The 24,714-nt window shown below is 37.8% G+C and overlaps 1 protein-coding gene across 1 annotated transcript in view; it reads left to right on the top strand.

The window, feature by feature from the left end:
- LOC150102416 (muscle-specific protein 300 kDa-like) overlaps window positions 1–24,714 on the top strand; it is a 1,203,500-nt gene that overhangs the window by 1,013,060 nt on the left and 165,726 nt on the right. The window contains exons 68-69 of the mRNA XM_090399574.1: window positions 4,470–5,075; window positions 19,112–19,429. Of these exons, the coding sequence (XP_090255700.1) occupies window positions 4,470–5,075; window positions 19,112–19,429 (924 nt within the window). The remainder of the gene's footprint in view (window positions 1–4,469; window positions 5,076–19,111; window positions 19,430–24,714) is intronic.

Below are 24,714 nucleotides of genomic sequence, written 5' to 3' on the forward strand. Positions count from 1 at the left end.
ACGCCCATAATCTTTCTCAGGACTCTCATATCTGTGGTCTCTAGTCTTTGGTCAAGTGTTTTACTTCTGACCCAGCTCTCAGATCCACAAGTTAAAACTGGTTTGAACACTGTCTTGTATACAGCTAATTTAGTGTTCCGACTAATTTCTCTCTTATTCCATATGGATTTATTCAATTGACTTCCTGCCATACCAGCTTTGCTGATTCTGTTGTCTGTTTCTATATTGAATTTACCATCTTCAGTAAAAATCGTGCCTAAGTAGGTGAAATGTTTTACTTGTTCCACAGGTTCTCCATTCACAACACAGTTGACATTTTCAATGATTCTGCCTATTTTCATTGTCTTTGTCTTTTTATTGCTGACCTTCATACCATATATATTAAAACAGCTATTCAGTTTAGTCAGAGAATCTTGCAGACTTCTAGCAGATTTATTTAGAAGTATAACATCATCCGCATAAAGCAAAGAGCTGACATTAACATCTCCAATTTGGATATCATGCTTAATACCACTTTCCTTCATAATGTGATCCATATAGATAATGAATAACAGAGGGGATAATGTGCATCCTTGTCTCACACCAGATTTAACATTAAACCATCTTCCTGTACTTCCTTCAATTCTAACTGCTGACTTACAACTCAAATAAAGACTAAGTATTGCTTGATATAATGCCCCATTGACACCATATAACTGCAGCGTATTGAATAGCCTCTCTCTCTTGGCACTTTGTCATATGCCTTTTCCAAATCGACAAAATGTAAATACAGATCTTTGTTATATTCCCATGCTTTCTCGACTATTTGTCGTAAAGTGAAGATCTGATCCCGACAGCCTCTGTTTGGCCTGAATCCAGCTTGTTCTTCACCAAGCTTTTCTTCCACAATTCTTCTCAACCGTTTCTCAAGTATACTTGCATAGATCTTGCCAGGAACACTCAGTAGGGAAATACCTCTGTAATTGTCACATTCAGTTTTATTTCCCTTTTTATATATGGGTACTATGAGAGCTCTACTCTAATCATCGGGAATTCGTCCCTCTATCCAGGCTTTCTGAACTATGCAGTGCAGCCACTGTAAGACTCTTATACCACCATACTTGAACATTTCTGGTCAAATATCATCTACTCCTGCTGCCTTTCCACATTTCAAGCCTTTGATGGCTTTTTCTACTTCTAGTATGGATATGTATTCCTGACTGCATGCCTGGTCAGTGTTTTTTTACCACTGTGCTGTCATCACTGCTTGTTTCCTTTAGCAGTTTTTCAGAGTAATTACTCCATACCTCAAGGATATCTTTTTCTCCCGTTTTCATGTCACTTTTATCATCTCTAACTCCTTTTACAGCACTCTTTCCTCCATTCCTAAGCTTCTTTAACAACCTCCAGAATATTTTGTCATCTTCTTGATATTTATTTTCTATGTTGTTGCCAAAGTCCTCCCATGACTTTTGTTTAGCTAGTTTTACACAGCGTTTAGCATTCTTGCATTTGTCTCTATATTCTCTAAGAGTACAAGCTGACTTATTTGACAGGAACGTTTGATATGCTTTCTTCTTTTCCTTCACTGCCTCTTTAACTTCCTGTGTCCACCAGGGAGTTCTGATTTTTTTATCCTTGCAGACAACCTCACCACATGCCTCTCTGGCAGAATCAATCAACGTTTTCTTCAGCGTTTGCCACTGAATCTTCAAGGTTTGATTCCTGTTCTCAAACTCTTTCATTGTTTTTCAATAATCTTTGTGTATTTTAGTCTACAATTCACATCTGAGAGCTGCTCAATTTTTATTCGCTTTAAAACTTTCTTGCATGTTATTCTTTTCAATATTAAATTCAATTTTATCCTGCTCAAGACTAAATAGTGATCACTTCCAATTTCAAATCCTCTGTACACTCTGGTGTCCTGCACCAGGGAGAAAACATCACTATCAACAATAACATAGTCAATGAGACTTTTCTTATTCCTAGCCTCTTCTCTCCATGTGAATTTGTGCACAATTTTATGTTGGAACATGGTGTTAGTAATAACTAGTCCATGTCCTGAGTAGAAATCCAACAGATATTTGCCATTATTATTAGCTTTGCTCTTTTCTCCAAATTTTCCTAAAATATTTTTGTATGTCTCACAATTATTTCCTACTCTGCTATTTAGATCCCCAACAAGGACCAACTTTTCCTTTTTCATTGTGTCAGTTGCTTTTTCTAAAGCCTCAAAAAATTCCTCCACTTCTACCTTAGTAGAACCTTCTGTGGGATCATAGGCACAAATAAGTCTCATTGTCCAGTTCCCCATTCTCATATTTGCCCACATTACTCTACTTGAGACTGACTGCCATTCAAGAAGATTAGCCTCGTATTTTGTGTTGAATACTATGGCTACTCCTTCTTTTCCTTGATTGTCATTGCCTGAATATAACATTTTGTATTTATTGCTCAGAAAGATCTCACCAGTTTTGGTCTTTTTTGTTTCAGTCACCCCTATTATGTCGATCTGGTACTTATCTAATTCCTCAGCTAGCTCCATTTCTTTGCCATTCAGGCTTCTTACGTTGATAGTACCGATCTTTAACTCTGGTGATGTTGAGTTGGGGTTTGTTTTTAGATTTGTTCCAGTAGCTGACTTTTCGCTGTTCGTCCTGGTTCCCTGGCGAAAACAACGGGGGCCTTGTTTAACCGGGCGACGCCCCAGCCGGCATGAAATTTTGTCATGTTGTACCATCATTTTTTTATTTTGGTTTAGCCAATAAGAATACAATTTGGTCGGCTAAATCCCAAATTGCCAGCCCATCCTCGTTCGTTCAGTATCAAAGTAGATACCCAACAGGGTGCACCACGAGAAGGTGAGGATTGGACATTAGGTCAGAAGCCCTGGTCGGTTCTCCGCATTCCTTTAAAGGCTATGTGGAGGTCTCCTCTCAGTTATATAGCTTTGACCCTTAAGCACCCCTGTTTTAGAATGTAACATACTATATTTATTCCTGTCATCAAATTCAAGGCAAACAAATATACAAACAGAGTCTGCTGTACATGTGTATACTATCAGTGCCATATGGAGAACTTAGACTTCAAAAGAGGTGTTATCATTGAATGCAATATCAATGGCTTATGTATTCATGATATAGATAAAAGACTGCATCATCTGAGCAACAAGCAAAATTACCAGCCAAAAAAAAATGCGAGAGTGCCATTCTCTTCTCATACTGCACCTTTTCTTTCTTTACCATACTCATCATCTTCATAGCCTGCACTTTATACTCTTCGTGGACCTTACATGATTGGACCTCCTTCGATGAGTCTGCCAACTCCATGAAGGGTTCAGTAATAATAATAATTTCAGCCAAGAAATGCATAGCATGACTCAGGAAGCACATCCATAGGGTGCTCAAAATGGTGTCAGGGAAATTTCAACAGTCTAATGTAGAAATGACCAATCCGAAATTCAAGGTCTCTAAGTATTCAGGCTAGTAGCAGACATTACATAGATTGTGTAGTCTCATTTAACATCACACAGACTTAACATTATCCATGTAATCAACAGTGCAGAGTACTACAATGTGTGAAAAAAAATCATGACCGTACATCTCGTTTGTTAGACCACAGGAAGTCTGATATATAGTTATGAATCTTCTTATGACTTTTTTTTTTACAGGGCTGGCGGATATGGTGGATGCCTTGGGAAATGTGTTATGCTTAAGTACATCATCACAACTGTGCAGTTTAGTGGTGAATGAGTTATGGTCTGGAATTGTTTCTCTTGCTATGGACTCAAAACGTGTTTGTTGTTGTAGATGAGCTGAAGAAAGAATGCCAGTAGGTATGCAGTAGTTGTAGATAATGCAATGTTTCCCACACTGTGACAGTTTTATGGAATAAATCTGTATCTCTTTCACTGCAAAATGCACCATGTCATGTTGCATGTGCTACTGTGAAAAACTTGACTGTCCTGCACTGAGTGATGACCACAACCAAATCGAACACCTTTGATTAATGCCTGGTTGGCCAAGTGGCTGCATATCTGCTCTCCAACCAAAAGGCTGTGGGTTCGAATCATGCAGTGGGAATGGATGTTTGTGATTGTCTGTGAAAATACTAGTGGTGGTGAGTGGTAGATGGTGTTGATGTAGTTGTGATGCATTGTAGTTAATGGGTTGAGTTGTGGAGACAGAGAGTTGTAGAGTAGGTGCCTTTTCTTGATGAGTCTTTGGACTCACTGGAGGTATCACATAATAATAATAATAATAGAAAGTTGATTAACCTGGAAGCATGATCAGGGACAAAGATAGAACCATACATTGCTGAGTTGTTTGCAGTCCTCTGAGTTATGTTCTAGTACACTTGTGTGTGTGTGTGCACACTTAAATCCATGCATGTGTGTATGTGTGTGTATGTGTTTGTTTGTTTGTTTATGTGTTTGTATGTATAGTATATATTTATATATATATATGTATGGATTTTTTTTTTTTATGCAGGAACTTCTGGAGAAGTTAAGGGAAGCACAAAAGAAGCTAGAACAGATCAAACCCCATTCTCATCTTGTAGAAGATATCTCTAATTTATTATCCCAATATGGATCTCTTTCACAAGCAGCTGAAGATCAACAATCCAAAGTTAAACTCTCAGTTATTATTCGTGAACAGTATCACTCATCAGTGAATGAAATTAAAAATGTTATTTCAACCTGCAGTGAAACTATCATAATAATGGAAAAAACAATTAAAGCTACAAGTGAAAAAGTGCAGAAGTTTCAGAACATAATTGACCAGGTTGTAGAATGTGAAGCAAAGCTTACATCTACACAAGAAAAAGGAGAACAAATTGGAAATGAAGGCACAGCAACAGATCATAATATAATTATGGATGATCTCCAGAGCCTACGAGATAAATTAAATACCTTGAAAAGGACTGTGCAGAAACTCAAGTCTGAGCATGAAACCTTGATGGCTGAGCAAAGAAAGCTAGTTTTAGACTTGGAAAATCTTCTGGAACAACTAAGAAGAGATCAGGCTACTGTCAGATGCCATCCTCTTCTGACACTGGAGATTTCTAGTGTTGATAATGAAATAAGAAAACATGAGGTAAGAAAAAATGTACTTTTTAATTTTAATACATCCACTTTTATGATTCCATAATATGAATTAATTTTAAGTACTAACCAAAGACTAAGAGCAAAAGAGATCCTCTTATTTATATTCTTGAAACTTAGCTTAGAAACTAGTAAAAATATGATTTTTTTTTTATTATAAAAAAGCTTTTGATGTTAATCTATTGTTTTTGCATTATACAGATATATTCAGATTTTGCTTGGGCTCATGCCATTATGAATCTAAAAATTCCATTCGTTAGTACAGTATTTCGTGAAGGATGTTTTTTTTTTTGGGGGGGGGGGGGACATGCCACTAACATTGGGAATCATCTGCATTTTTTTCCCCCTCCAATCAAAATTCACACAGACTTTGAGAGGAGATGCAGATATATTACAGCCAGCTTGGTTCGTCGAGTGGTTAGCGTATCTGCTCTCCAGCCAAAAGACTGCAGGTTGAATCCTACCATGGGGATGGATGTTTGTGATCGTCTGTGAAAATACTAATGGTGGTGGGCAGTAGATGGCATTGGTGTAGATGACGATGATAGTAGTTACGGTTTGCTATAGTTGGTGGATTGAGTGGTGGAGACGGAGAGTTGTAGAGTAGGTGCCCTCTCTCGATGAGTCTTTGGGCTCCTTGGAGGTATCATGTAACAATAATAATATTGGAGAGGGTACAGAGAAGTTTGGTTACGGAAGCATCAGAATGTCTGGAATGTTGGACATGAAGACAGATCAAAGGCATGCCAATTGCAGAGATGCATGAATAGGAGGAGGAGGAGAGTTTATCATTTCATTTTTACTTTGTGATTTATTGCTTTTACTTTGTGATTTATTGCCATTAATTCTGTGGATCATTTCTTCAAGACATGTGACATACAATGATATATTGCCATTCGAATATATCAATGTCATCAAATGATATATATAATGTCAAAGTTTTTACATGCTTCCTCATATATCCCCCCAACCACATTCCTCCTTCCCCTTCCACCATACTTTCTACACTCAAGCTTCTCATGATGTCACATTCACAAGGATGAAATACTCTGAGAAACTGCTCATTGAATGCCTCACCTATAACCTCTGCATATTGTCATCAACTAATGTCATCCCTCCCCACACTTTTGTGTCTTTACAAACTGAGTCACCTTCCTGGCCTGCTCTTTGTACTCTTCATACAACTGATTATTACCAATATTCACCTTTTGTTCTCTCCACAGTACCTTCTTCTTCTTCCAGATTCCATGCTTAATCCCTTCATTCATCCATTTTACTCCTACCTTATTTAGCCTTTTTCACATTCATATATTCTGATGATATAATCATATTGTTTACAATACTTGTCTTTTAAGAACTCAATAAATTCATTTTTCATATTCCCTGATGTCATATCTTCATACCAGTCAGTATTGTCATAATTAAAATCATCCATAATGAGCACTCATTTCATGTTCACTAAGCCAATTTGCCTGTACATTTCTTTTTCTCCATCTCCATCCTTTCGCATGACACTGTTTCAAATACAGTGATATTATTTATCTCCTTGTATCTCCATCTGAATACTAGTCTTTCATACGTAATTCCTCTGCTATCAACAACAGCAGCAGCCCCCCCCCTTCCATATCTGCAGATGATAGTGTTGGACATATTTCTACCATCAGCAGCAGCAGCACCACCCCATCCCTTCTTGCTATTCCTGTCCTTACAAAATATGCCATATCCTTTCATTTTTATTCAGTATGCCAGTCTCATCCAACTTGTTTCAGCTATTCCAATTTAAAATCACCAATGCATGGACTCAACTGGCAATGGCTAAGGTGGAGACACTCCCTCAATTTCCAAGTCAGTTAGGACTAAAAGAGTTCTGCTTGCTCTTTTGGAAAATAAAAAGGCATTAGAAATTTTTTTTTCTTTTTTACCAGCCTACATTGTGATACACCATAACTGTAAAAAGTCCATCAGAGTACCCAAATGAAAGCAAACAAAGTTTATATAAATTAAAGATACCAAGTTTAAATAAAGTATTTTCAAGACTGGGACAACTCTTGTTAAAAGTGGTATTTAGTGATGTGAAGTCATACCACCTTTACCACGAGTTGCCCCAGTCCTGAAAATACTTCAAGCACAAACTTTGTTTGCTTACACTTGGATAAAGGATTAAAACGAAGTATATAATTTCTTGGTATCTTTAATTTATAGTATAACCAAGTGGAAAAACTTTCAACAACAAAGTTTCTATCTGAAGTATCTTTATGACTGGTCTACTTATGTATAGAGGCTGTTGGCTTCATATCAACTGCCTCAATATTCCCAAACTGTAAAACACTTCCTTTTAGACATGTATATTGCTATGAAATAATAGAAGAAACCAATATTATTATTATTATTATTATTATTCAGGCCTCCAAGGAGTCAAAAGACTCATCGAGGGAGGTCCTTCCTAAGACATAAAGTCTGTCAACACTCATCGAGGGGAAGTCCCCCCCCTGAGAAACACAAAGTCTATCATACCACTCTTTAAACTCACTGACCGTTCTTGCTCCCACCACTCCATCAGGCAATGCATTCCATGGCTCAACTACCCTCCACACAAAGAAACCACTCCTTACCCTCTTGCTCACAGTTTCCTTTCGTAACTTCCAGGGATGGCCTCTTGTCATCACTCCTTCCCGCTGATCAACCAAGTGAAAGAACTCCCCAGTGTCAACCCTGTAACCACCTCTCAACAGTTTAAAAGTCTCAATCATATCACCTCTCCTTCTTCTATCCACCAAACTCTGCAGTCCACATTCTCTCAGCCGATCCTCATAACTATCCTTGTACAGTCCTGAAACCATCTTTGTCATCCGTCTTTGTATCCTTTCCACAGTTAATTTATCCCCTTCAAATCCTGGGGACCAAATCTGAGAACAATAGTCCAAGTGTGGTCTGATCAGAGACTTATACAACAGAATGATAACCCTCTTATCTCTGCAGGTCAGTGTCCTTCTCATAATAGCAGCAATCCTCTGTGTTACCTTCACCACCTTTGCAATATGTCCCCTAAACTTCAGGTTTCTATCAATCATCAACCCCAGATCTCTTGTCTCCTCTACTTCCTCCAGTATAACTCCTCCCATAGAGTATGCAGCATCCCATCGATGTTTCCCAAACCTCAAGACCTTACATTTTGCTGCATTCAGTCGACACCCCCATTCATTTGCCCATCTATCTAGCTTATTTAAATCCTCTTGCAGGGCTACCACATCTGCACTATTACTAATAATCCTTCCCAGCTTCGCATCATCCGCATATGGGTAGCAATCCTTCCCAGAATGTGCCTACCAATATACACATGTGAAAGCAAGTGTGCTTTGCATTGTACAATATTGAGGCAACTGATGTGAAGTCAACAGCCTTCTGTATACAAGTAGACTAGTCACAAACAAACTTCATATGCGCTTTGTTAATTATTATTAGCATCTAACCTCCATGCAGTCAAAGGATCTATCATGGAAGGTCCATACACTCCCATACAAAAAAAGATCATCTAACTGTGCCATAAACCAATTCACACTTCTTGCACTTACATTTCAGGCAATGCATTCCACTCTTCATGCAAATAACCTGCAGCTCATTCCGATGCTCATGCTCTTCTTATATTGCTTCCAGGGATGGTCTCTAGCTCTACCCCTCCCCCTCTACTCTATGAAAAATCTCCTCCACATTAATCTCATAGTAGCCCTTTGCCAACTTATATGTCTCAATCATGTTCCTCTTCTTCTATTCATAAGACTAAAAGTTTCATTCCCTCAATCTCTCCTCATATCTTATATTCCATAGACCCGACACTGACTTAGTAAACCTTCTCTGGACCTTCTCTAATAAATCCTCATTCCCTTAGAAACCAAGCATCCGAATCTGTGAACAGCAATCTGTGGGGTCTGATCAAAGCCTTACACAAGGGAACAATTACCTCTTTGCTTCTGAATGTCAATGTTCTCCTGATTATTGCCGTAACTCATTGTGATGTTCTTACAGTTTTAGCAATGTCATCCCTAAACTTCAAGTCTCTCACAATCTCTCACTTCTTCCACCTCCTTCAAAATTTCCCCATTATTTGTGTACTCTGCATCTCACCCTTGCATATCAAATTTTAGGACCTCGCACTTTGCAAAATTAAACCGATAGCTACACACACACACATTTACCCACTCACATGGTCTGTTCAATCCTCCTACAAAGCCGCAACATCTACTCTACTCTACTTCTCATAGTTCCTCCCAACTTTGCATCATTAGCAAACAGCTGAACATATCAAGTTAAAATACTCCCTATGTCATTAAGGTATTGGTTAAACAATAATAGTTACAAAACAGATCCCTGTAAAACTCCATTAATGACCTTACTCTTTTGGGATACCACTCCTCCATACACAACCTGCTGCTATTTATCTGACAGCCAATCAACTATCCAACTCACTAGTTTGTTATATAATACCATCTGTTTTCAATTTAATTAGTAGCTTGTCATGTGGCAGTTAATTTAAGGCCTTTGAAAAATTTAAGTACATCATCGTTTATGCATCTCCTTTATTCAGTGAATTCATCATCTTTTTGTAATACATAAACAGATTGATAAAACATACCCCCCCCCCTAACAAATCCATGCTGACCATCATAAAGAATACTGATATTCTCAACCTGCTTCTAAATATTAGTCCTCACCAACTTCTTTAACACCTTAACAACAACCTAGACACACACACACACACACACACACACACACACACACACACACCACAGAATGGCTATAATTTGTAGCCTCAGTCTTATCCTCCCCCTCCATTATTAAATGGAACAATTTTTCCCAACCTACATTCCTTAGGGACTCACCCTGTTGCAAGACTGATGTTAAATAGGTGTACCAAAGGTGCCATTAATTCTATAGAGCATTCTCTCAAGAAACGTGCCAATATACTGTCCAGTCGTGTTGTCTTGTTTACATTAAGTTTACTTGATTCCTCATAGAATTCCTGCTCCACCATACCTCTACACTCCAGCTCCTTATTACCTAATTCCTCAATATACTTTGCTTGGAAAGAAATCAACAGATATTCCCACGGGCAAGGTGCATTATGCCATGTAATGAGTGGTGTTTGGACAGTATAAATTAGAGGAATATGTTGTCAGGGCAACTGTGTCCAGGTGAAATGGCTGCAAGAAAGGAACTGATGGAGTTTGAAGGAGGTGTTGTGATAGGATGCCATGTGGCAGGCCTATTTGTTCAGCAAATTGTTGACAAATTGGGCCATCCCAGGTCAACAATCAGTGATACTATACTGAGGTGGAAGTGCAGGAAGTCAACTGCAAGTATTACTCCCATTCATCGACCAACACATTCAATACAGAGTTCCAAGCATTCGACTGGAACACAAATCTGCACAAAAAACATTCAGAACTAAGGCGCACAATATGCGTTTCCATGGTAAGACCACAATATGCAAGCCCCACATTATATGCAACATCATCTTTAGTGATGCAAAGTGCATGTACAGTGGAATGTGGAAGCTTGGAAAGCTGCATTATGGAGCAATAAATCACCCACAACCATCAATCAAGCAAATAAATAGGTGTGGTTGTGGCTGAAATTGTAGTGAACCTCTCTTTCAATAGTGCGTAACCCCAACTATGAAATTTGGAGGTGGCAGTGTGATAGTATGGTTCTATTTTTCCTGATGTGGCCTCTGTTTGTGGTGCCACAAACACTGAACTTCAAAAGATATTTGAATACTCTGGACAATGCAACATTTCCTACTTTGTTGTGTTTCTACAGAACTAACCATTGTCTCTTTCACTGTGTCATAAGGCTGCTGCTACAAGTGTATTGTTTGTGGACATGAACATCACCACACTTGACTGGCAATCATTCCTGATATTGCTTCATCAGTCAGACTTTCGTCTGTACCTTCAGTCATGCCAACTCTTGCTCGTTGGCCAGGATCAGTATTGCTTCTGTAATTATGCTCAGTTTTTCTTTTTTAATCAATTCTGTATTTACAGTCACATTCTCTGCACTCATATTCTTACCCTCAGTCTTCTGGCTATCATTCTTAGTCTTACCCACTTCCCTGCCTTTTTTTCCCTTTTCCTCTGGCATGTTTTCTTCACTTCCAGTTCATGACTTTAATTCGAATCACTACAATATCACTACAATCATTAATATATCATACTTTCTACAGGTCCTCACTCTCTAACTTCTCATGTTTAATTTCCCAACAAATAGCAGAAGAATACAACATCAATCCTAAAAATATCATGAGGTGCCATCGTTTTGGGCCCATAAACAAAAGAAAGGACTGAACAAACTTTCCACATCTTGTAAAAGTGATTGCAACACACCAACAAGCGCATCAAAACTAATAACAGCGATCCACAAAAAATTCAAAGACATTTGTCTGCAATCGTGCATATGTGCTTGACCAGATTTATCATTTGCACAAAGGGAACAAGGTCGCCAGCTTTGAAAACAACATGCAGAAAAAAAAAGTCAAAATGGCAACTACAGCTGGACCATTGATTACAGACAAGCTAAATTGGTGCAAAAACCAAGTGACCCCACTAGCAGCCACCATGGTGACCAGTATGCAGGCACTGCATAGGAAATGTGCAAGACCCCTATCAAACATATGACTCACAAAACCCTACCAATCAACTTCTCCAACATCCATGGCCTGAACTCGAACCTTAATAGTGTCCACTACCACCTGCAGTCTACCAAACCCCACGTACTCTTTCTGGCCTAATGTTGGACGCTTAATGGATTGTATACAGCACTCAGAAAGGATTAAAACAGAATTTACTACTTCCTATAGTTTGTCTCAGTCATTGAGACATTGTCAGGGATTACAAAAAAAACTAATGTAACATATACACAAATCCCACACAATACTAAGCCCAACCATGTGGGTGACACTAAAGTCCTATCTAGGTAGGGTGCCCTCTAAGGGTGGTTGTAGGTAGCCTGAAATGTAAGGTGGGACCTCTGGTGATAAGTGTTTCCCATATCTTAGGAAGCTTAATGCAACCATATTTATAAAGATTTGGTTGATTTTTTGAGAGCTGCTGCTGATTCTAAGAATAGTCTCTCTTTTTTTGAATTTGCTGTGGTGAAGCATGGTGGTTTTTTCCATGAGATCCTGTGGGTTGTATCCAAGACATGGTCAGCCAGGCCTGAGTGATAGTCGTGGTTGCAGATGTATGACTTGTTTTCCTCCAGGCGGATGGTTGCTGATCTGCCTGTCTGTCCAAAGTGCACCAGCTTACAGGAACAGGGTACTTTATAAATTCCATTCACTGAGAGGAGGGAACTGATCTTTTGTAGAACAGATAATGGTAACAAGTTTGCAGTGGGGCTTGAATGCTGTGTGTAGGTTGTACTTTTTTAAAATCTTGGCTATTTTTTCAGATATGCCACAAATGTGGGGTATGGTGATGGCATTTCTAAACTCTTTCTGAAGAGAAGACTGGGGAATGGGGGAGGAATTGATTTTTTTTTTTTTTTTTTTTTAATACTGTGATCGCCGTAACCATTGGAGAGGAAAGTGTTCTGTATGTGGTCAAGCTCAGTTGTAACCTAGACACCTTGGTCACATGCCTTCCTAATGGTACACTGTCCTTCACTGTATATAGAAAACCCACGCACACAGGCAGATACATTCACAAACTCTCCCACCACCACCCTGCTCAACAATATGGCATTATTAAAACTCTTACCAAGACAGTCCACAATCTTTGTTCCAGTGAAACTGCCGTTACAACTGAGCTTGACCACAAACAAAACACTTTCCTCTCCAATGGCTACAGCGATCACAGTAATAAAAAAATAATCAGTTCCTTCCCCAGTCTTCTCTTCAGAAAGAGTTTAGAAATGCCGTCACCATACCCTACATCTGTGGCACATCCGAAAAAATAGCCAAGATTTTTAAAAAAGTACAACCTATACACAGCATTCAAGCCCCACCACAAACTTGCTACCCTTATCCATTCTACAAAAGATCAGCTCCCTCCTCTCTCAGTGCCTGGAGTTTATAAAGTACCCTGTTCCTGTAAGCTGGCATACTTTGGACAGACAGGCAGATCAGCAACCATTCGCCTGAAGGAACACATCATACATCTGCAGCCACGACTATGATCAGTCAGGCCTGGCTGACCATGTTTTGGATACAACCCACAGAATCTCATGGAAAAAACCACCATGATCCACCACAGCAAATTCAAAAAAGAGAGGCTATTCTTAGAATCAGCAGCAACTCTCAAAAATCAACCAAATCTTAATAAATATGGTTGCATTAAGCTTCCTAAGATTTGGGAAACACTTATCACTAGAGGTCCCACCTTACATTCCTGGCCACCTACAACCGCCCTTAGAGGGCGCCCCACCTAGATAGTACTTTAGTGTCACCCACGTGGTTGGGCTTAGTGTTGTGTGGTATTTGTGTGTATGTTACATTAGTTTTTTTGTAATCCCTAAAGATGTCTCAGTGACTGAGATGAAATATAGGAAATAGTAAATTCTGTTTTAATCCTTTCTGAGTGCTGTATACAATCCATTAAGCCTCCAACATGATGTCCTCACAGCACTTAAGCCTCTACACACGTACTCTTTCTGGCAGAAACTCAAATATCACCTCCCTCCAGCACTATTCTCCTCAACCTTCCAAACTCCACACTGTTTAACTCCTTTCGACCCAAGGGTGGTGGTGTCTGTGCATACATCGCTCCAACACACCTTGCCAGAGAGCACCCAACCTAGAATCGCCCAATTTAACCGTCTTTGGATGAAAATATCCCTAACCCAACTCAGTCAAATTCATATGCTGTCTATCGCTCCCCTAATGCAACTATCCACTCTGAGCTCTTTCCTCTCCTTAAAAATTGACTTTCTCCATTTCCACTTTCCCAACAGCAAAATCATCCTCCTGGGAGATTTTAATGTCCACAACACCAACTGGCTTTCCTCCTCCAGCTGTACAGATCTTGCAGACAGAGATGCTGAAATATTTGCCATCACCAATGACCTTACACGACTAGTTCAGATGCCAACCATATCACCCAAATAACCCAAACCACTCTCCAAATACCCTGGACCTCTTCCTGAACAATGACCCTTCCAAATACACAGTGAAAGTAGAGCGCCTGCTAAGCAATTCTGATCACAACCTAGTGCTCATCTCCTCCCCATGCAACAATGCTTACACAGCTACTCCCATACAAGAATAGTTTGGCATTATAACAGTGCCAAGTAGGACAGCCTTCACAACTTCTATGCCTCATTCCCATGATTAGACTATTGCTTCTGACCTTCCAACCCAAACACATGCACCAAACTCATAACCAAAGTAATCCTCACTGGCATGGAATCATGCATTCTCCCACAGTACTCTGACCTGCCATTCCCTAACTAAACCTTGGGTTTTCCAAAAGATACAACAAGATTGTACAAATGAAAAATCAAACATACCATTACTGGCAGAATCAAGAATCCCATCCTCCTTTAGAGCTTATACCCAACCCAGAAATAATGCAAAGAAATAATCAATGCTTCCAAAACAGAGTTTGAAAGAGCCAAAAGCAGGAAATTATATCCAAATGGCAGCCGAGCCTTTTGGTACCTCACCAAAGCAATTGGTCATAACTTCTGCTCTATTCCCACCTCTATCATATCCAGATGTCTCCATTGCATCATCACTTACAGAAAAGGCCAATCTTCTGGCCTCACACTTTGCTTGCAATGCATGCATAACTGACAATGGTAAATGGCCCCTAACCATTCCAGATGCCCAACATACAATGTCCACTATATCCTTTTGTCAGAAAGAGATCAGTAAAATATTGTCCAAATTAGACACAAAAAAGTCTCCTGGCCCTGATGGCATTTCTCCAATTGTCCTGAAAGTTTGCACATCCGAACTGTCTCCTGTCCTATGTCAATTGTATATACTGTCTTACTCCACTGCTATCTATCCCACATCCTGGAAATTGGCCTATATTCAACCCATTCCCAAGAGGGGCAACAAGTCACTGCCTTCCAACCAAAGCCCCATCTCACTCATCTCAGTCCTGTCTAAAGTAATGGAAAAAACATCAATTCCCAATCTTACACTGTCTTGAAGCTACCCATCTAATAAACAACTGCCAGTATGGATTCCATTGCTGCCAATCAACAGGAGATCTGTTCACATATATCACCCATCTCTAGACAAATGCCATGGAGAAGTTTGGTGAATCTCAAGCAGTTGGACTTGATATCTCCAAGGCGTTTGACCGGGTCTGGCACAAGGGCTTACTAAGCAAGCTTCCATCATTTGATATCTCAAGATATCTGTAGTTGGATTTCCAGATTTTTGTCTGGACGCACACTGTGTGTGTTGGATGACTCCTTATCCTCTCACCATTCAACTAATTCCAGGGTTCCTTCAGGTTCTGTCCTCTCACCAACCCTCTTCCTACTATATATCAATCACCTGCTTCAGCTTATCTCCAATCCAGTACACAGCTTTGCAGACTACAGCACATTGCACTCCTCCCTTTCTTTTGATAAACCTTACTCAACACAACTCACCTCAACCTACAGAACAGCAGCCACCACTGCCCTTAATTCAGAACTCCAAGTCATCCTCCAATGGGATTCAGATAACCTAGTCAATTTCAATGCAAATAAAACCCAGTATTGTTTCATTTCTCATAAAAAAGAACCATTCTCTCCCAGTATTATTTTTGACAACACCCAAATTTCCAGACAATCTGAGATTCCTCTTCTTGGAATTACCCTGAACACTAAGCCTCTCCTGGCATAAACACATAACAACTATTGCATCCTCAGTTTCTAAAAAACTAGGATTTCTCTTTCTCTTGAGATGTTACTTCACCACTGAACAGCTGTTATCCTTATACAAATCACAGATCTGCCCAACCATCGAATACTGCTCCCACGTATGGGTGGGTCCTCCTAAAAGTTCCCTCAAAATGCTCAACTCAATCCAGAGGACAGTAATCAGACTTATTAATGACCTATCTCTTACCAACTCACTCCTCCACTTTTGCACAGACGATCGGTCTTCACACTGTGTTTTCTATAAATATTTCCATGGAAAATGTTCATCCAAAATAGCATTGATAATTCCCCCACTTAGTATTAAGCTTGTTGGAACATGTGCAGCTGCTGCTGCTGCTCAACATCCCTACACAGTGCACCTTGAAACCCACAGAACAAGTTTATTCTCCTCCTCCTCCTCCTTCATCCCTTCAACTGCTATACTATGGAATATTCTTCCACTTGATGTGTTCCCTAAGGAATACAATATACAGTTATTCAAATCCAGTGTGAACAAGTACCTTCTTTCCCAACCCATACATGGCACTAATGTGCTATAGGTTGATCTACCAACCTCTTGTGTATGTGCTCAACATAAAAAAAAAAAAAAAATCTGCCACATTCATACATATTATCCATGTATTTACCCATGCATACGTATTACATTATAGAAAATGAACAAGCCATGTTAGTAAAATCTATACCATTAAACCACTAATTTTTGAACTGTGCATCTAGTTCTAACTGCCATTTTTGCCTCCATTCATTGTTCACTGTTATAAATAAAATTTGCTACAAATCTAGTAACATGCATACATATTACCCATGTATTTACCCATGCATACGTATTACATTATAGAAAATGAACGAGCCATGTTAGTAAAATCTATACCATTAAACCACTAATTTTTGCACTGAGCATCTAGTTCTAACTGCCATTTTTGCCTCCATTCATTGTTCACTGTTATAAATAAAATTTGCTACAAATCTAGTAACAACCTTGATAATTAATTTAGTCTCAGTATCACTTAGAGATATTAATTTCAACTCATTATCACCTCTTAAAAAGCATGATCTTTATGTGAATTCACCTTGTCAGCCCTAAAACTATCAGAAGGCTATGGCAAAGAATTATACTTGGTTAAAGAATTAAAACAAGAATATAATTGCTCATTATATATGATATGTTTTGTAACCAACAACAACAAAAAAAAATTTCTCTAATATAAGTACAGGCAACCCTCGTATAACACAGTACTATTACAACGTGGTTTCGATATAACACGGTCCACAAATTATAGTAACCCTCGTATAACGCGGGTACTTATACAACGATATAACACAGTCTACAAATTATAGTAATCCTTTACCTTTTCGTATATTTTTCACCATGCGACTTAAACAAATTTTATCTTCGTTAAATTTGTGTCTGCCTGTATCCTGCATGTGATTATAATTAGCGAATATATAAGTATATTAGGAGAAATACCCTTTAACACGCATGTACCTCAATTGTTTACCGTATAAAGTGTTTATTGTTGAAAATTGTCCTCGTTTCTGCCAGGAAAGTGCATTCAAAATCATGAATGTGTTAATCTCAAGATGAGCACTTTATTTTCTGGTGAGTTACATAATTAATATTAATGCTATTTTTATGTAAAAAATTTATTTTTCTAGTAATGGCCACTAAAACTGCAACGAAAGGGAAAAAAACAACATTGAAAATAAACTCCATTTCTGTCAAAGAGAAAATTAAAATTTTCCTATGAAATGGCTCAACAAGTCCACCCTATCTGTTTATTGGCGGGCCAGAGAAAAGGCATGGGTTAGCTAGCATGTTTGAAAATTGGGAATCATGTGTTTTGTACCCAATGTAGAAAGTTACACAAAGAAAAAGAATATGGACTTCAAAATTCTGCTAATTTTAGATAACGCACCAGGCCACCCAACAAACATGCTAGCTGTTTGTTGGGTGGCCATCTGAATATTAAAATGACTTTTTTGCCGCTTAATACTACTTCACTTATTCAACCACTTGACCAAGGAATAATATCAACATTTAAGTCATATTATATTCGTCGAACATTCCAGTTAATTTTGGAAAAAATGGAATCTAATCCAAACATAACATTGCCTCATGCGTGGAAAGAGTTTTCAATATTGGATTGTGTGAAAATTATTTCTCAGCCCATTAAGGAATTACAACTCCCTACACTGAATGTTTACTGAAAAAAATATATGGCCTGATGCTGTTCTGAAACAAAATTTCGTACCTCCAGTGGATGCTGAGCTAAGTCATGTAATAAACCTTGAATACATTTTTGGTGGCGAATCCTTTTGCTATATGGTTGAAAATGAAATTAGTGAATTAATTGATGAGGAAACAGATTTAAATGAGGAGGAACTGGTACAATTAATAGATGATGTCGAACCAAATGGCGGGGAAAAGTATTAGCTTTATCTTTAACAGAAAAATCTGTTAAAGATATTAGCAGAAAGATTGAACTTGGCAGGAAAGTTAGGAAGCTATTTTTAGGATAACGAATCCTCAATGGAGAACTCCGGAAAATTCACGAGACAATTGAATATTTGTTTAGCTCCATATTATGAACTTAATAAAAAATTGCAGCATAGTGGTAAGCAAGGTCTTATTACTGACTTCTTGATAACTAAACCAGCCAAATTTGCATATGATGCATCTCGGCAGGTGCTGGAAGGGTTTAAAGGTATGCAATAAGAATAATACGAATGATGTCCAAGACATTTCAAGTGATGAAGACATCCAGCCACTCGTAAATAAAGAACATCTACGATATGTTATTTTTGAAGACAGTGATTATGATTAAAATATGCACTTTATTTTATTTTGTCTAAAACATTTATGCATTATGTGCAATGATGTTTTCTTAACTTACATGAATTACCTGAATTAAATAAAACTATATTTTTGTTGGATATGTCATTGTTGTTTATATAATTAAAAAAAAAAAAAAACTTCGGAACCTAACCCTACTTTTTCTATGTGATCTGAGTCTCGCATAACGTGATTTATATAACGTGGCATTTCTATGGAACCTAACATCTGCGTTATACGAGGGTTACCTGTATATTCATATATGTTCAGTATTTTAAAGTGTATCTGGTGTCTAAAATGTTATCTTAAATTTACAGAAACTTACAGAAGACATTAATAAAAACCTTGTTGGTATCCGACATCTGTGTGAAAGAGTGAAAAAAGAGTTACCACCAGAAGCTATCACAGAAGCATTCCATGAACAGCTAAGTGAGATCGAACTGATTCAGAGTACTCTTCCACGAGAGTTGGAAGCAAGAAGAAAGTATCTAAATGCTGCTCATCTATCTAGAAAAGATTATAATGAAGCCAAAAAAGCTTTAATAGAGTGGCTTAATAAAGCTGAAAATTTGACTTTCATATCTGAAGAAGGAGTTGACTTTGAAAATGCTCTTTTAAGACTAAATGAATTGAAGGTAATAATTTTAAATAAATACTTATTATAAAAACTATTTGTTGTACTTTTCTTTTTCAAGTTTATATATATATATATATATATATATCCTAAAAATTGCTATTCATGCAGCATTAGGCCTGCCTTGGTGACTAGTGGGCAGCATCTCTGCTTTACAAGAAACAGGATGTGAATTTAAATCACTGTGGCATAATTATTTTATGAAGTCTTTAGATGCTATCTGCTGTTCCTGTTTGAACTGTGACCTGAAACATACCATATTTTTCTTTAAATGACGATTCTGAGTTTATCTGACTCTAGTCCACCCATGAGACTTATTTAATCATTAAATGATTAAATCAGTAAATAATTTGATCATTCAATGGTTAAATATTAAATATTTAATACTTAATCATTAAATATTAAATCATTTAATATTTAATTATTTTTATAAATCTAATATTAAATTTAATGAAAAGCACACTTCTAAATCTAAAACTTATTTGATGATCAAATAATTTAATCATTAAATTCTAAATTTAGATTTAGAAATACATGCATCACTAAAAAAAAAAAAACCTGAAGATTTAAAAACTGATATCAAGTTAATTGTGCTTACCTTATCTTTTGTGAATCTTATATTGCCATTATTATTTAAAAGTTAATAAATCTTGTATCAATTTTATTCTCCCAAGAGAGTACATTGCATTCTCTCAACCTAACTTATTCGATATCAGTTGGAAACCATTCTCTTCCACCATCATAGCAAGAAGATTACTCCAATTCTAGCAAGTGTACACAGTAAACAATAGCACATGAGCACATGGTAGACAACTGTTGTCATATTACTGTATAACAACGTTTGAGTTCTGCATTTCATTTTTCTAATTTGTGGAGTAAAAATTTGAAAATTTTCCAACAGAAAAATCGCAATTCCCACACCACAGACTGATTAATTTGGAAATTAGTGAAAAGTGTTCTAGAAGAAGTTCTAGTTGGAAACTGGACTTGAGTCTGTGATAGCCCTGGAATCCTCTTCCAGGGCTACCACTTCTGCACTATTACTAATTTAAATATGGTTGTTATTTAAATAAGGATGGTTGTTATATAAGTTGGATGGTTGTTATTTAAATAAGGCTGGTTGGCCAAGTGGAGTTTGTATCTGCTCTCTAATCAAGAGGCTGTATAAAGTATTCGTATTTGGTCATGAAGGGTTAAAATATAAGACTTATTATTGTTTATGTGACCACAGGTTTTTTTAATTAAAAAAACCTATGGTCACATAAAGAATAATAAGTCTTATAATTCAAGAGGCTGTATGTTGGAATTCCACTATAAGCATGGATGTTTATGAATATTATTATTATGATGATGATTCAGGCCTCCATGGAATCAAAAGACTCATCGTGGGACTTCATCTTCTAGGGATGGCCCCTTGTCATTGCTCCTTCCTGCTGTTCCACCAAGTGAAAGAACTCCCTGAAGTCCACCCTGTAACTGCCTCTCAACAGTTTAAAAGTCTCGATGTTATCACCTCTCCTTCTTCTCTTCACCAAACTCTGCAGTCCACATTCCCTCAGTCGATTCTCATAACTAACACTGTACACCTCTGAAATCATCTTTGTTATCCACCTCTGTACCTTTTCTACAGTATCCCCTTCAAATCCTGGGAACCAAATTTGAGAACAATAGTCTAAGTGTGGTCTGATCAGGGTCTTATACAATGGAACAATAACTCTTATCTCTGCAGGTCCTTCTTCTCTTATTTGAGCAATCCTCTGGGTTACTTTCATCACCTTTGCAATATGTTCCCTGAATATCAGTTTTCTATCAATCATCACCACCAGATCTCTTGTCTCTCTTACTTCCTCCAGTACAGTTCATCCAATCGAGTATGCAGCCTCCCATCGATGGATCCCAAACTTCAAGACTTTACATTTGCTGCATTAAACTGATATCCTCATTCATATTCCCATCTGTCCAGTTTATTCAAATCCTCTTCCAGGGCTACCATATCTGCACTATTACTAATAACCCCTCCCAGCTTCACATCATCTGCAAACAACTGAATACCCCTTGCAATCCACTGAAATGGCATTGATATAAATAAAACAATACAGGTACCAGTACTTAGTCCTGTGGGACCCCACTTGTGACTTTCTGCCTCCTTGATATTGTCCCCCCCCCCCATACACAACTGTTTGATACATATCAGATAGCCAATCCTGAATCCAGTTCACTAACCTGACATCTAAACCCATGTGCTGCAACTTAAATATCAGCTTATCATGAGGTGTCCTGTCAAATGTCTTTGTAAAATCCAAAAAATGGGAAAATATGCCTTTCCCTCATCAACCACTCTTGTCACTTTATTATAAAATTTATTGATATAAATAAACAATACTGCAGGTCTTTCTTCTCTTTTTTGCAGCAATCCTCTGGGTTACTTTCACCACCATTGCAATATGTTCCCTGAATATCAGTTTTCTATTAATCATCACCCCCAAATCTCTTGTCTCTCCTACTTCCTCCAGTACAGTTCCTCCAATCGAGTATGCAGCCTCCCATCGATGGATCCCAAACTTCAAGACTTTACATTTTGCTGCATTAAACTTATATCCCCATTCATATTCCCATCTTTCCAGTTTATTGAAATCCTCTTCCAGGGCTACCACTTCTGCACTATTACTAATAACCCCTCCCAGCTTCACATCATCTGCAAACAACTGAATATCCCCCTGCAATCCACTGAAATGTCATTGATATAAATAAACAATACAGGTCCCAGTACTTAGTCCTGTGGGACCTCACTTGTAACTTTCTGCCTCCTTGATATTGTTCCCCCCCCCCATACACAACTGTCTGATACATATCAGATAGCCAATCCTGAATCCAGTTCACTAACCTGACATCTAAACCCATGTGCTGCAATTTAAATATCAGCTTATCATGAGGTGTCCTGTCAAATGTCTTTGTAAAATCCAAAAAATGGGAAAATATGCCTTTCCCTTATCAACCACTCTTGTCACTTTATTATAAAAGGCAATCACATTACTAAAACAAGAGTATCCCTTAACAAATCGATGTTGACTCTCACAGATAACATTACCCTCATCTGCTCAATGCTGTATATGGTCGCTCACTAATTTCTCCAAGATCTTAACATCTACTGATGAAACACAAACTGGTCTATAATTTGACTACACTTCTAGTCTGCTACCACCCTTATGCAATGGCACTTTCTTCCATCAGACTTGGATAAAGAAAGAATGTCTTTATCCAAGGCATGTTGTGATAGTCTGCTTTCTTATTTGCCTGAACCAGGTGTATTTTTTCTTTTCTTTTTTTTTTTTTCTGACTAAGATGGTCCATTCTGTCTTTCTGAAATACTGAGTCTCGCATCAACAGTGAATACTGTAGACATCTGGGAAGGATAGAGTTTCCTGACATTCTTGATTTATATCAGGAAGGTGAAAACTTTGTTCAGAAGTTTGTATACTGTGTTGTTTTAGGAGCGAGCCTAGTTTATCCATTGTGCCTTTGAGATATGGTCTGTATACAGTCTGGTTGTGGGGTAAAAAGGTGGGAGGGGTAATTTTTTGAGGAGTGTACCAAGTTTTTTTTTCTGTTATGTCCATTTTGTTTGAACATAAACAGAGCTTGTTATTCCAGGTTCAGTGCTGGTCCTAAAGATGAAATTCATTCTACCCTGGAGGCTAAAGTTTTAAAAATTTTATACTTATGACTGGGATGGCGATGTGATATGGCATATCTGCTGTGCATACATGCATGTGTGTCCTTACTGTAGACTGAACACAAGAGAGACTCATCTAATTATCTTGTTATGAGAGTATCTCAGATGACTATAATTCCTTCTTTTTCTTCTTCAGTAGTAAAACTAATTTGGGGATGGATTGAGGATGAGAAGAAGCCAATAAATGACAAAGACATCACATATATACCTCAGCCATACTTTGAAATTGATGATGGGAGGGGGGGGGGGGGTGTTTTGAATTAAGTGTCTAAATTTCAAAAGATTCCATGTATAAGTTATCAATAGGAGGTGAAAGTTGAGAGCCTGTTGTTACACCTTTTTTATTTGTTTAAAGAGCTGGTTGTTCTAGCTAAAATACTCCGATTTAAGATGGTGCTTAAAGACTCACAAAGGTCAGGATGATAAATTTTGGAAAGGATAATTGCATATTGTCTACTGGAACATTTGTGAAAATGGGTGGAACATTGAAGCCGTGCTAAGTGATCATTGTCCTTTAATTATAGGATCTGTATAGTGTTTTAAAGTGTGTGAAGATTTTTAATGTAAGATGGTGTCTTGCCGATGTATTCATTGAGCTTGGATGCCAAGTCTTTAGCCTTTTGTAGGTGGGATAGTTTATAACATCCACAATGGAGTACAATAAGGCTCAAGGTTTGTGTACCTTAGGTAGCACGTATCATTTTGGTGTATGCAAATGAAAAAATTTTATTTTAGACAGTTTCAGTTGACCAACTGGTAATGTTAAGGAAATAAAACATTCGTTTTGTTTTTATTGACACTATAAGGAGATATGTTGATGTATTGGATAATAATTCTTTTAATTTATTTTTATAGTCATCTATGTTCAGGATCACTGAACATAGATGACTATAAAAATAAATTACCTTTACCTGCTTTTCTATGTTTTGGTTTAGTTTCAAATTTTTCAGGGCTACTTTTTCTTCATTAGAAGAGAGTAAGAGAAAAACTACTTCTTTAAGGGATTGTATTTTTGAGTAAGGCAGTGTCTTCTGGACTAATGTTGTCTACTTTGACTTGTGACAGCCTTCTGATAGCAAATTCAATATTTGCATTATATTATTATTATTATTATTTCCCAAGACCTCATGGAGTCAAAGACTCATCTGGGTGGTCTTTTTATCACACACACACATCTCATCAAACTGTGTCTTAAACACACTCAAACACCTTGCAGTCACCACACTCTCAGGCAAGGCATTCCAATCATTCACAACTCTGCATGAAAAAAACCTGCCTCTCACTCCCCTACTCACACCCTTTTTATACAGTTTCCAGGGATGACCTCTGGTTCTCCCCTGATCTCCCACTATTCTCTGTAGAACTTCTCCACCATTGATCTTATAACAACCCCTTACCAACTTGTAATTCTCTATCATATCTCCCCTCTTCCTTCTCTGCACCAGACTCTGCAAATTACATCTTCTCAATCTTTCCTCATACTCAACATTCCAGAGGTCAGAAACTACCTTAGTGAGTCACCTTTGGACCCTTTTCAATATCTCTTCATCCTT

The sequence above is a fragment of the Typopeltis vanoorti genome, chromosome 10, assembly GCF_054136105.1.
Source record: "Typopeltis vanoorti isolate ZY-2024b chromosome 10, IOZ_Tvanoo_1.0, whole genome shotgun sequence".
NCBI classification, from domain to species: Eukaryota; Metazoa; Arthropoda; class Arachnida; order Uropygi; family Thelyphonidae; genus Typopeltis; species Typopeltis vanoorti.